The 15,000-nt window shown below is 39.6% G+C and overlaps 1 protein-coding gene across 1 annotated transcript in view; it reads right to left on the minus strand.

The window, feature by feature from the left end:
- Window positions 1-15,000, minus strand: part of LOC122816707 (transformation/transcription domain associated protein) — a gene marked incomplete in the record, with an annotated part of 2,794,447 nt that overhangs the window by 2,631,361 nt on the left and 148,086 nt on the right. Inside the window, 3 exon segments of the mRNA XM_044089697.1 lie at window positions 2,620-2,745; window positions 2,843-2,899; window positions 4,926-5,009. Of these exon segments, the coding sequence (XP_043945632.1) occupies window positions 2,620-2,745; window positions 2,843-2,899; window positions 4,926-5,009 (267 nt within the window).

The following is a 15,000-nucleotide window of genomic DNA, read 5'->3' on the forward strand; positions in this document are numbered from 1 at the left end:
AGCCTAGCCAACAAGGTTCCCTGGCTTACGTCACCCAAGAAAGTTAATTTCCTGTGCCCCTGTCGAGCAGAGCCACAGAAGTGATCCCCAGGGTGTACTACCTATTTCCCATCCACTCAAGATTTTTCTTGAAGAGTGCTAATGAGGAACTTTGCATGACACAGATGGGTAGCTTGTTCCAGACTACAGGAAGTATCTGGGACAGGAATCCATCCCTCCAGCATGTCCTGTTTATTGTGGTGACAAGGTTTAGGTCCCTAGAGCATGTAGCTTGGAGGGATTGGGATTTCTTTAGGTGTAGCATGTCCAACAGCTCTGGGTTTAAGACAGCTTTATATGTTAGGCAGAAATCTCCTCAAAGCAGGCGACATGCTACAGAATAGTGGAGTTTTTTGAGATGGTCAGTGTAGGGCATCTGTTTGAAGCCAGTAATCCTCTTTGTGAGGTACTTCTGTGGCTCAGCTGCTACACGTCTTGTGAGGTACATTCCAAAAGGGGGCATTGTACTCTATAATGGGTATAATGAGTGCCAAGTAGAGGGGAACGACCTCTTTTTTCCTGGATGAAAACTCTTTTGTGATGAGGTGTGTCACATAGGATTTCCTGACTACTGTGGCGATGTGATTATCAAAGGAGAGACTACTGTCCACCTGGCTCCCAAGGTCACTTATCACACATTCGGCATTAAGTAGACTGACGTTTATGTGGTAGTTCATGGGTACAGAGTTTTTACCAAAGGGGATGACAATGCACTTTTTGGCATTGAGCTTGAGGCCATGCCTCTGACACCAGGCACCTGTCTCAGTGAGGCCCTTCTGTAGGATGTCCACATCATTTGGGGACTCTACTATGGCTCCTAGTTTGCAGTCATCTGTGAACTGTGTTAGCCTGTACTTCAGAGAAGTAGATACCAAACAGGAGAGGTCCCAGGACTGAAGCCTGTGGTACTCCACTTGTCACTGGTTTGATGTCAGATTTGGAGTCTGCAACTTTTACAGTTTGGGTTCTGTCAGTGGGCCAGTTGGCAACCAATCTTGTGACGTAGGGATTTATACCTAATTTATTGAGTTTAGCTATAATTCCAGAATGGGGGACAGTGTCAAAAGCCTTGGCAAGGTCAAGATAGGCTGTGTGAACCACCTTACCCTCGTCTACGTGTTTAGTGACTGCTTCAAAGAAGTTGGTTAGATTCAGAAGGCATGGTCTTGCCTTTCACATACCCGAAATGGGCGGGGTCCAGAGTATGGAGGTTACCAATGTCTTTGTTTAGGAGTTCCATGATGATACATTCCATGGCCTTGCAGACCAAGCTCGTCATGCTAATACGGCAGTAGTTCCCAGGATCAGTGGTGGCTCCCCCTTTGTGGAGTGGGATAACTGTTGCTGTGCGCCACTCAGTGGGCACAAAGCCTGACGTGAGACTGATTGAACATGGTGCTTAGGTGGGGAAACAGTTCATTCTGAAGTTCGTGTAAAACGCAGCCTGGGATGTTGTCCGGTCCTATGGATGCTGTGTTTTTGGTTTTTAGAGTGTGCAGCTTTTACCTGCATATATGTGATGATAGGGACTCTGCATTCTTCCTGTACATATATGGGCCCTTTAGGGGGTGAGAGGGGGGTAAAGTTAGCACTGAACCTATCTGCCAGGATATTGGCAATATCAGTTGGTTCTGTAATAATGTATCTGCCCAACAAAGGAACAACACAAGCAGATTATCAAGCTTGAAAAGCCTCAACGGAGCATACTCTTTGGCGGCAGTAAAGCTCTGAAAGGCTTGGACCCCAAACATTTTTTAGTCAAGCTCAACTTGAGCTACCTGAAAGTTTTGGCACATGGAAGGTACTCTGAAGTTTTGGAAGCTGGCCAGCTGTTATATCCTTAGCAGTATATAACCCATATACCCAAGGCTACTCAGCAGTGATCAACATGATGAAAATCAGATGTTTTCTTCAGATAAACAGCAAATGCTGGAGGTGTGATGGAAATGAGAGAGGTAACTGGGAACATGTTTTTGGGAGTGCAACAAGTTGGCAGACTTTAAAAATTCTCTACACAGTGCTCGGTCAGAAAAGTTGGGGGAGTAAATGGATATTCTTTTTAGATGGGATATTGGATCTGAACTGCCTATACATAGTACGGCCCTGTTAAGTTTAATAACTACTTGCTGACAAAAATCAATTACTATAAAAATAAAGGAGATGAAGGAAATAGAGGTTGTACCTTTAGAAAAGGGAAAAAAACAAATTACACAAAAATAAATGGAATTTGAGAACACATGCAGAATAATGTTCAGAAGTGAGATTTAAAGGAAGGCAAACACTGAGTAATTTATACAATGTTAGAGAGAAGAACTGTTAAAAAGAAAGAAAATGTGTAATGTAGAATGCATGAATACAATAAATGTTTATTTATTTCATAAATAATTTATAAATGCAGAATGCATGAATATGACAAATGTTGGTTTTCTTGTCTATTAATGTACGTGTACTTATATCCTAAATGACAACTTAATAAAGGTGTTTAATAAATAAAAGTGTATCACCACAGTCAGGTGGCACTGCACATTAAAGAAACAACTATTGAATATCTTAAAAAGAGCAGTGGTCTTCCAAACTTACTTGTCTTGTTTCACTATCTTCTCGTTCAGGATTAGCTTTAACTGCTACAGTAGTAATCATGCCAACAAGCTCAGGATTGGGAACAGTATTCTCTGGAATCACCTGCGGGTTTTCAAAATACCGGCCCTATGGTACAGAACAATGCAAGGATGATATTAATCAGCTTTCATTCAGGCTTGCTCTCACATACACGTGTAGTAAATGGAATGAATGTGAAGCTTACCACAACTTTTGCTAAATCCTTGTATATCTGTTTTACAAAATCAAGAAAATGACTAATCTGTAAACAAAATAAAATGACTCAGCATTAGCAGAATTTCCATGGACAACAATCACAATTTATGTGAAAAATTACATTTTATCATTGTACTATCAAAATCTTCCTTTAATCAGTGCACTGGGGGGAATAACTTGCAGCTTCTTTCCCTCCAAGAGCAAAATGTGCTCAGATTCGTGTTTGGGAGGGAGGGTCTGTGGATATTGGTGTATAAATGAATCTTGTTACTAGCCAAAAGTGGCAATGGAAAGGTGAAATCAGTCAGAAAGATGGACTTCAGCACAGACTGAAAATTCCAGTGAAGAAGGTGGCTCTTGTCCAAACCTGGGAGAATGAGGCGACAAGCAACTGTCATCTTCAATAAAAATTAGGCATGATGTGGTAAAGGTACAGCAGTCACGGCCTATGAACTAGTAAAAGTAGAGATGGGATGCGTGTTAACAGCTATGACCCAGCATCTCAGTAATAAAGATGAAGTGAAAGAGTTAACAGCTACAGTCTCCAGTATCACATCAGGTATGATGTGATAGAGTTAACGCCATTGCCCTGCACCTCAATGGTGAAGATGAGGTTAAAGGTTAACAGCAACAGACAAGAACAAGCATCAGGGATGAAGTTAATAGCCATGACCCAGCACCCTACCAGTGATGACTGGGTAACAATTTAAAAGCCATGGCCCATCACCTCTTCAGTAATAATGAAGTGACAGAGGTAACAAAACTAGTGATTATGGGGGTAATGCTATAACATCCATGATCCAGTATCACACAAAGCTAAGATGACTGGTGGTATAAAAGCAATGGCCAAGGAACATTACAAGTAAGGCTAAAATAATGGACTATTTGCAAAACAGTCACATCTGTAAGGTACTGCTGAAAGGGAGGCAGCATCTTATAGACTGCAAAGGTTGCAGTAAAAAACATCCAAGTTAAAATAGTCTGAAGAACTTACACACACTGTGAATAGCCTCAAGTCCCAGACAGCAAATTAACATTCCTGACCTTGTTACCCCATGGCCTGAGAAAATTCAAATAAATGAATGTCCATCTAGCTATTAGCACTCCTATTAAAAAATAGGAAAATTAGTTAAAAAGGAAATACTACAGTTACAAAAACTGTAATCAAAAACTACAATATAAGAAATACAGTTATTTATTCCTGCATCCACAGATGGTGCTACTTGAAGAACAAGACAAGGTTTTACAGTTAACTTCCACTCCAATACTCTGATCAATCTCTGAACACAAATATAACAAACTTTAAACACAGAAAGTGAAAAACAGACGTGATGCAATACCTTTTATTGGACCAACAGAGGTTCCGTAATTACGCTCTGCAGTTATGGTCCAGTAAAAGGCATTACTTCACATCTGTGTTCCAGTGCCTTTTCTGCAATTTGTCCTTGCAACTCAAATGTAAGTGATGGTTTAAATCACAAATCACATTTTGCTCTCTATTCCTACAAGTAAAACACACAGTGTGCATAATTGTTCAGTGTGAAATGAGGCTCCAGAGCTCATCATAGTAACAGCCTAACTCACTCTACCTTAATATTCCTAAAGTAAGGAGTTCACCATAGGAAGTTGCAAGGCTGAGACAACTACATCATAAGCATATACAACTTTTCAGATGCACTTGCAACATTTAGCAAATGAGTCCGTTAAAGGATGCAGAATCCATGTGCATAAAATTAAGTTGCAGTACTTTGGCAGCTTACCCCAAGAAAAAAAAAAGACACCATTCCCCCACTATTAATATCACACAATTTGTAATTATTACATAAGATGGCCTTCAAAATTAACACCAAATAACATAGAAGTCTTAATTAATTTTGTTTAAAGATTTACTAATCCATAAGTCAATAAACAGCTCCAAACTCAAGTTGCCAAAAATGTCTGTGCAGAACCGGGACAATTTGAGGACAAAATGGTTAACAGCCTTGAGAAAGAAATATTAGTATCAATCATTTAATGCTGAACACCCTATGTTTAGCATCCTACAAAATACTAACTGTTGCATGTATTCTAACCTCTTGTGTTATCTGTGGTCGAAATTGTTTGTGCAATTCAATAATGATGCGTAAACAGATTAGCACATTTTCTTCATTTTCAATCTAGAGAGAAAAAACAAAAAGCAAAAATGTCAAAACCTTTAAGGGATTGTCCTCATGTTTGTAGAATAAAGCAAATGTCAACAGTACTTGTGCCAAAACGGCGAAAATCCAATCCAACAAGGAACAAATGTGAATATACTAACACCAATTATTGTTGTTCCATGAATTTAACAGAATTATTAGCACTGCTGCATACTTAAATGTAGTAACAAACATTTAAAAATTCATCAACATCTCACTGTTTTAAATAACATTAATAATCACATTATACCAAGGATTTCAAGATCTTAAATGAATATTTTGGAACATTCATGCAGACCTTTTATACCAGTTTTTAGCAACAGAATCAATCTATATTCACATATTTAAGTAAAATCACATACATATCTTATTGTTTATGTGGAATTATCACTTGAAGAGCAGTAAAACCAAACTAAGACTTCTCATCAAATTCTAGAACAGGTTTTGCTAAAACATTTAGCATTGTTTCTTGATATCATAGATATTGTCATAAACGTACTCTTTACTGTCCATTTGTTTTTCCCACATGCAATTGAGTATATTTATCACGCAGTGTTAAATAATCAGAGTTACAGTCTACATAAAGTGTGAAATGTATATTTTTATTACTTGCTTTATGTTCAAGGACTCAGCAGAAGGGATACATTTACACTGTCGGCAGTTTGGTAGTTTCTACATGGAAAGGTACATTCATGGTGTGTGTAAACAAAACCTCTTGGAAACCTGTTGTTACAGATAGCACAACTGTCTTTATAAATCCTTTTTCATTTTACATTTAAAGCAAGTGCTTCTCCAGCTGTTTTAAACCATACTACTACTCGTTAAAATATTCCAATTTATTTTAAATTACATCACACACAACATTAACATTACTAGAGAAGAAAGGGGTAGCCTTAAGCTTATTCCTTTGCCTGCTACAAGGGTACTAAGCTTATTCCTTTTCCTGCTACAAGGGTATCATGACCAACAAAAAAGAAGTTATGTCTTCCCATAACACTCAAGCTGTGCTGTCAATCTTCATTCATTCTTGACTGTTGAGTTCGGTTTCAATCCTCAGAACAGGCTTGCTTCATTATATCAAGCTCGCGCCAGCAAAAAATTCTTGAGCTAAGGCTACCCATACTGCCTCTCTTCCCTTCACCTCAGATTGAGTTTGCCCATCATGAAGAAAATCATGGAAGCTTTGTCTGAGCAATAAGCCTACTAGGATCCCAGGATTAGTTCCAAACCTCCAGGAGTCTTTTGGAGAGGGAAGGAGGATGGGCTGTAAAGAATGAATGAAGATAGACAACACAGATGGAACATTATAGTAAGACATAACTTCTTTATCTGATGCTGTCAATCTCCATTCATACTTGACTGTTGGGACAGAGTCCCCAGCTACTTTAGATTCTGGGAGGCCCTAAAGAAGGATATTCCTGAGCACCATACAGCCAAAGGATACTCTTCCCCTGGAGACTATATCCAATTTGTAATGAATGATAAAGGTATGAGGGGGTAGCCCAAGTTGCGAATATACATATACCATTCATCGAAGCTCTGGAATGAAAAACTACTGAAGTGGAAACAAATCTGGTAGAATGAGCTCTAACCTTTAAGTTTAGTTTATTTTGATCATAAACAAATGTAATGCAGTCTCTCAACCATTTTGACAGGGTAACTTTTGAAACTTGTTTACCCAGTCTAGTACCAGAAAAAGACAGAAACAATTGGTCGGATTTCCTAAATGATTTTGTTCTGTCCAAAATAAAAAAGTAATAGTCTGTGAGCGTCCAACAAATTCAAGCAATATTCTCCTTTGTTTGAAAATTTTGGAAAAACGACTGGTAAATCTACAGTCTGATTGATAATGGAGTCTGACACTACTTTAGGCAGGAAGGAAAGATTAGTTCTAAGTGATGGTCTCTCTCTGTGAAAAGAGATATATGGATACTTTACACACAAAGCCTGTAGCTCTGAAATTCTCCTGGTGGACGTGATAGCTACCAGGAAAAGGGTCTTCCAAGATAAAAACTCGAGGTCACAAGTGGCTATTGGCTCAAAGGGCCGACAAACCAAACATTGCAAAGCCAACATTAAGTCCCAAGGTGCTATGGGATCTTTGAAAGGCAGTTTCAAATGTAAAGCACCCTTAAGAAATGTTTTACAAAGACTGAGACATTAAAGGATGATCATAGACTCCATTATGGAAATTGGAAAAAGCAGCTAAATGAACACTAATGGTAGAAGCGGAGGCTCCAAAATGAAATAAAGTGGCTAAGTAATCCAAGACCTTATTGACTGGAGCCAAGAAAGGATCACAACCTTTTGTATCAGACCTAAAAACAAATCTTTTCCATTTGCAAAGGTAAAGTTTTCTGGTGGACAACTTATGAGAAACCAGAAGCATCTTTTGTACTGGGGAGGACAAAATATTTCACCTGGCAATTACTGGAAGTGGAGAAACCAAGCAGTCAGCTTGTCGGTAGGGATGAATCAAGCCCTGAGAATGAGATAACAGATTTGGAGACGGATCCAGAGTCTACGGGCAGTGGGGCCAGAGAAAGGGGAACCAGGCTTGAAGGGACCAGTACGGTGCAATGAGAATCACTTTGCTTCTCAACCGCTGGGCTTTCCTCAAAAAGTGGGGAATTAGAGGGGTTGGAGGGAAGGCATAAAGAAGTCCCCAGGGGCCAATCTTGGAGAAGAGCATCTCTCAGGGACTAGGGCAAAGTAGCCGCTGCATTTGTAGCTTATGGGAGAGGCAAACTGGTCACAGCAAGGCTGACCCCATCGACTAAAGACCTTCATCACTACATCGTGACTGAGAGAGCACTTGTGAGGCAGGAGAATACATCTGCTCAGTTTGTCCACAATTACGTTGAAGATCCCAGGGATATGCATTGCTATTAGAAAGCGGTTGGAGGGGATTGCCCATTGCCAAACTCTTAGGGCTTCCTGACAGAGGATAGGACCTGGTCCCCCCATTTGGTGATGTACCAGACCACTGACATGTTGTCTGACTGGATTGCAATTGTCCCTGAAGAAAGGGCAGACTGGAATGCCTGCACTGCTAAAAGCACTGCCCTAAGTTTCAGGACACTGATATGTAGATTGATCTCTTGAGGGGACCAAGTACCTTGGACTGTCCTTCCCTGAAAATGCCCCCCCCCCCAGGGAAGCATCCGTGGTCACTAATCCAGCAAAGTAAATCCTGTCTGCAGCAATTTGTTATGAGGAGTGGATGAGACACTAGGCGACTTAACAGTGACCACTGTGACATCAGGAACCAGTGAAGTAACCTCATGTGGTACCTCACCAGGGGAACTAAAGTGACTGTTGCTCCCATGGACCCAAGAAGTTGCAATATTAGGCAAGGTGCAAGGAACCTTGTCTTGAGACATAGCCGGCCTTAGGCATAGGCCAACTAGCTCTAGTAGAGACACTTTTCCAGTATTTATTTGATGTAGATAGACCAGGATGTGGCACTGGGTACTGTGGGAGGGGGCTCTGTGGAGCCCTTTTGCCTAGGGCACCAGTTGACCTACGGTCGCTCCTGCTTGAGAGGGTATCACTTGCAGCTGCGATCTTAAGTTTACCAGTCTGTGATGAGGTAGGAAAGCCATGCAAGATTTGGTTTAGCTTTGCTTCGATGAATCCTATGTCCTGTATGGGAGATAGCTGAGATTTTTCTATGTTTAATGAAATGCCCAAGGACTCGGCAACGAGCAGAACGTAGTCAAAGGTGCAAAGCAGCAGATGCCTAGTGAGGGAGGTGAGGAGCCAGTTGTCTAGATATGGAAATGCCCAGAATCCCTGTAGCCTTAAGTGAGCTGCTCCAATTGCCATGCATTTGGTAAACACCCTGGGGGCTGTAGTGAGACCAAAGGGCAGTGCTCGAAATTGGTAATGACTGGCTCCTAGCCGGAAACGGATAATTTTTTATTTATTTTAAAGTTGTTGACCGGGATAGTCCGACTTGCTACATGTCCATTTTTAGCGGAGGCCCGGGGAGAAAAGCTCCAAAAATAATTACAAAAGCAAGCATGACAAAAATACACATTTAGCAAAGTTTACAGACTCAATTGAGACTTTTGAGTTATACAATCTAACAAACTTATGGTATAAGCACACTTAAAATAACAGATTGAATAGTATTAGTACACAAGAATTTACAAAGATTTAGTCAGGTTTAGAGCAAGAACATAGCCAATGCGAATAAAAATACTGCTTGAGGACTTTTCTTAAATTGTGTTAGGGAGGTCACTAGAGTGATGTCAGCAGGCAGCGAGTTCCAAATTTTACCAACAGAATTAGCAAACAAGAGAGTCACCAGCAAAGTTTTAGGATTTAACAGTTTGGACTACCAATCTATTAGATGAGCGAAGTTGTCTAAAGTTAGAGTAGGGGTAGACAATATTTTTAAGAGCAGATGTATTATCTGGTTGGTTAAGTACTTTATGAGCAATTATTAGTTGGTTGTACTTTAATAGGCTGGGAAACTCTAGCCAACCAAGATAGTTTAGGCTTTTACAGTGATGTGTTCTATATGGCATACCAGTGGCAAATCTAGCTATGTGGTTATAACAGGAAGAGAGTTCATTAAGATCACTTTTGTTTAAGTTGGTGAGTAAAGGGGAGGCACAGAAAAGGGTAGAGAGTAGATGAGAATGGGCTATTGCTATTCTAGCAGGTGGTGGAGTAAGAAATGGTTTAATTCTATACAATGTACCAATTTTTTTATTGATGGTTTTGATAGTTTGGTTGACATGCTTATCAAATTTAAGATGGTTATCAACCAAAACACCTAGAAGTTTTGTGTAGTCGTCAGGGGAGTGGGAGAGAAAAGTAGAAGCTTTGTTTTGTTCAGATTTAAAATTAGACGACGCTCAGAAAGCCAGTTTTGGACTATGTTAAATGTATTTTGGGTTAGTTTTTGCAATACTGGTTGGGAGGTGGCAGAGCAAATCAAAGTAGAGTCATCTGCGTATTGAATACAATTAGCTTTTGGAATGGCCGAATGGAGCTCATTAATGAAAATGGAAAACAAAAGAGGACCTAGAATGGATCCCTGGGGGACTCCAAGGGTGTTGGGAAGAAGGGTGGATAGTTTGTTCTGCCATAGGATGGCTTGTAGTCTATCTCAGAGATATGATTGGAACCAATGGAGAGAATGACTGTCTAAGGAAATTGTTTTCAAAGTGGAAATAAGTAGTTGGGGGTTAACCATATCAAAAGCCTTTGCTAGATCCAAAAAAGGGCACAGGATAGTTTGTTAATGCTTCTGTTATTGTTAATAGCATCAGAGAAGGTAAGAAGGTCTGAGGTGGTACTATGATGTGGTCTAAAGCCATGCTGTGATTTTGACAGTAGGTTGTTTTGGATTAGATAGTGCAGAAGCTGATTATGGATGCACTTTTCCATAATTTTAGCCAGTGGTGATAAGACAGCTATAGGTCTATAACTGGAGAATTCAGTGGAACTACCGCCTTTATGGAGTGGTATGACATGAAAAGTTTTCCAAACAGTGGGGACTGTAGCTTCTGATATGCTACAATTGATTAGAATGGAAATAGGATATGCTATGATATTTGCAGCTTTTTGCAGATACTCAGCAGGTAGACGATCAGCAGATGAGGATGTGGGTCTTAGTTGTTTGATTAGGGAACAGATAATAGATGTGGAGACTAGAAGTAGGCTGAAGGAGTACTGGGAATGGGAAGCTGTAAGTTAGAGGAAACTATAGGTAGCTTACTAAAGAAACTATTAAATTCATTAGCAACATCCTCTGATGGTTTGTCTGGGGAGGCTGAAGGAGTAGGTGTGGTGGTTTGTCCTGTGTGCAGTAGTTCATTTATACCTGCCCAAAACTTTTGAGGGTTTTTTCGTTACTATTCTGAAGATGGAACTCATAGTTTTTTTATCTAGTAAAAAGGCTCTTTTAGTCTCATTCCTTAATTGCCAACATTTATTTTGAGCTTGAGGAGATTTAGTGGTACGCCACATGGCCCACACCTTATTTCTAAGTGAAATTCTTGATTTGGTTTCATTAGAGAGCCATGGCACAGTTTTTGTTTTAGTCCTAATGAAGTGGGCAGGAGCATGGAGTCAAGTATTGCCAGGAATTTTTTTATTAAAGTAAGAGACCGCTTCACCTAGAGGCAAGTTTTTCAGGGGAGACCAATTGCATGATTGAAGTTCCTCCTGAAACTTGGTAGGGTCAAAGTTCTTATTATTTCTAACTGTTGTATAGGTGGGCTGGTGGGGTTAATGGTTTTGTGTTTAATTATAAAGGTGAGAAAGTGATCACTGAGGTCATTGGGGAGAGTCCCAGACGTATACAATTGGGGGTGACTACTGATACGCATCCAATCTACTATACTTTCTTTGCGATTAGATTTGCCTATCCTGGTGAGGGTGGATATCTGTGTAAACCCATATAGGTTAACACAGGTAGTGAGAGATTCTGAGAAACAGGTGTTCCAGTCTATGTTAAAATCACCAAGTACTATGTTTTTTTGGGGATAGTTACTAGCTAACCAATGGAGAATATATGCACGGGTTTTGACATTATTCCCCTGGAGAAATGTCAATACAGACAATATTTATGCTTTTGTTATTATTAATCCAAAATTTGGTAGAAAGAGTTTCTGCATTATTGACCTGTGGAGGTTGCATTTTATAGTAACAGAGTTGATTTGAAGAGTACAGCTACTCCTCCTCCCTTCCTGGTAGCACGGTCCTATCTAAGTATGTTATACACTGGAGGTAAAACTTCATTATCTGAGGTTGTTGATTTTAGCCAGGTTTCAGTTAGACACAGTATATCAGGAAAGTGTACTGCTAAGAGGGCATGCAGGTTAATGTATCTTATTTATTCTTCTAATATTTAGTTGAAAAGCTAAGAGGGAGTTGGGGGACCCATTTATTGACAGTCCTTTGGTAGTGATGTTAAAGTGAGAAGTGGAGTAATCAAGAGTTGATGGGCCTGGGTTAGGGTGGATGTCTCCATCCATGAGGTTATAGTCAAACCTCTCAACCTGGAAACATCAAAAATCTGGACAAGGCCCATGAAAAACAGGTACAAATCTGTACGCTGATTAACATCTAAGTTGCATACATAATTACATAACCCCACCCACTCCATTGAAATTGTGGGATAGCAACATTTGAACACAAACTGAAGAACAGACAACCAAAACATGGCACCAGAGTCCTCCTGCAGCCATTCCAATGTCCCATTACCTGGCTATTTCACACCACTTACCATAAACACTAATGTGTGCATACTGCTTTACTTCTACAATGATTTGGATTTTATTTTTACATTTTGCAGCACATCAATGCACAAACACCAACAGACATCTGATAAACAAAGCAATACTGTCTCACAATGAAAACAGACATAGCCTATTCGCTAAGGAATTTCCAGGAGAACGTATTATTCAATCATCCCCTATTTTAAAAAAAATAATGGTGAAAGAGCCTTCTCATGAAGAGTCCCATCTCCCTGGAACAAACTACAGCTGAAACAAGGTATCAAGATACTCTTAGTAAGTTTAAAAAATCATTTTCTGAGCTCTTCATTCCATAAGAATATTAGCAGAAATATTCATGCACTAGTAATGGTTAATTTCCTGCTTATATTTTTTTTAAGGATAATGGATAAACTCTTTAAAAGGCTAAAAATTCTAAAAATGCTTAGTGTCTCAGCTATTTTCCTTTGCCAATTAACTCTTCCTACTCTTATGCTCTGTTCTTAGTCTGTTGGCCTGTCTCTGTAAATCTCTTGCTTTTTAATCACTTTAATTTGAGTTTTTTATTCAAGGAAATTCAATATTGAACAATTAATAAGCAATTTTATGTAGCCAGAATACATTGCACCTCATGTAAACTGATAAAACCTATTGTAAAAATGTATAAGAACACTCTACTCAACTTTATAAAAACTATATAATAAGTATATATAAACTTTCTAACATTCTGTAACTATGTAAACTTAACACTCTATCATATATGAAGTGTATAACTTTAGTTGGCTTATAACGTTTATTGCCTCCAAGCACAGTTCGCAGCTGAAAAACTTATTTGGGCTAATCCTCCTCCTACTTAGTTACCATATAGTAAATAAATAAAATAAATAATTTTTCATTTCTCCTAGCCCAATTGCTTTTCATGCCATTACTGTGGGATTGGGGATGCAAGTATATTTGATAATAAGCTGCATAAAATGCTCTTGACTGGTGAATGCAGATTTTGTTGGACGATAGAGGAGAACATGCAAGAAGGCGACTTTTTGTCTTAACTGTTTGTGAACAGAAATGACATTAGTGAAAATCTAGTATCAAGAATGGGACCTTTGAGTCTCTAATAATGCACTTTATTATTGTTTGTGATAACCACCCCTTGCTCTGAGTCACATAACGTTTTCTTTTTTGCAAGATATTTTTTTGGGAGGCAACAGGATTGGAACATATTAAAAAGAAGCATTACCTCCTGCATGGATTATATTTATATTAAAAAGATTCAAATTATTCTAAAAGATGCCTGAAATGAGAGGAGACAGAGAACAAGATTCAGAGAAATTGCCACAGACACAGTTCCTTGACAGTTCTCATGCAAGCCCACACACTTTGTTCCTTCACAGCAAAGCCCATTCTTGGCAAAACGTAAGCCAGCAAGCTCGGCCATTCATTTAAGCCAGCATGTTCTCGGCAGCAATCATCAAAATATAAGCCATCTATTGTTCCTTAAAGCCCACACACTTTGTTCCGTGACAGCAAAGCCCGTTTTCAGCAAAACGTAAGCCAGCAGTTCGTGCAAAGCTAGGCAGTTTGTTTAAGCCAGCCTGTTCTCGGCATAGTGGGCAGCAATCAACAATATGTAAAGAGCAGTCAACAATATGCAAAGCAAAGTTCTCAGCAATCAACAATATGCAAAGCCAAGTTATCGGCAGCAAAGCACACAAATGCTTCCGTTTAACACACCCTTTGTTCCCAAATTCCCCCTTAAGTCCGTTATGGTACCAAAATGTTCATTTAAGTCAGCAGTTCTCATACAAAGTACATAAAGCAAAGCCAAGCTCTCGGCAGCATTTTTTAATTCCCGCCAGCTTGCAGCCAGCCGGAAATGATGATGTGAGCTCCTTGAGCTCAATTCCAACTAGCTGGTAGCCCTGACGGAGCTGACATCATCACGCACATGATGACATCAGCTCCGATAGCCCGAAAATTTTAAAAATACAGAAAACAAAGCAAAAAAAATTGGAAATGAAGGGGTGCCACTCGGGAATCATGGCACCCCTTTATTTGGACCCCAAAACTCGGTAAAAACAGAGAAATTCGGTATGGTTGGGAGGTATGGTTACAGTGTAAGCTTATAATGAGCTTTAGGAATTTACTTATTTTTTGATAGTGTTTTGATAGGATTTTTGAGCTGAAGTTCCTAGAGTTAAGTAGGCTGATATGTTATAGCATTTAAGGAATAAGATGCAGGAAGTATTATAGAGTGCCCTTCCATATTTGCTATAAGATGGGCATTGGTTTGGTATTTTGGGTAATGAAATCCTTGATAACGCTGATTTCATACATAGAGAAGAAATAAGAAGTCAACATAAGGGAGAATAGAGAAAGAGGTAACATGGTGATAGGCAAGGTTTTGGATGAAGTCATAGTAAGAGGCAGAGTTAATAACTTTATAGAAACGACACCAAGATATAGAGTACAGAATGGAATTAGAGGTGGAAGTTGGTGGTGGAGCTTAAAAGAGGTGTACAAAGCAGACTGGTTCAGATAGGAGGGGTGCGGCCTTATGGTTATAAGTGCAGCACTACTGGGGGTGGGTGGAAATTGGGGGCAGGGAAAGGCGCAGAGAGAGACCGAGCATGGCAGGGCTCAACAGACACAAGGATCTTAGTGCCTGCAAATACAAGGAAAGTAAACCAGGGAATATAGTAAGGCTTTTGAGTAAAATCCAGATCCTATCTGGTCTG

Source organism: Protopterus annectens, chromosome 12.part0 (assembly GCF_019279795.1).
Source record: "Protopterus annectens isolate FY-2018-M chromosome 12.part0, PAN1.0, whole genome shotgun sequence".
Classification (NCBI taxonomy): Eukaryota; Metazoa; Chordata; order Ceratodontiformes; family Protopteridae; genus Protopterus; species Protopterus annectens.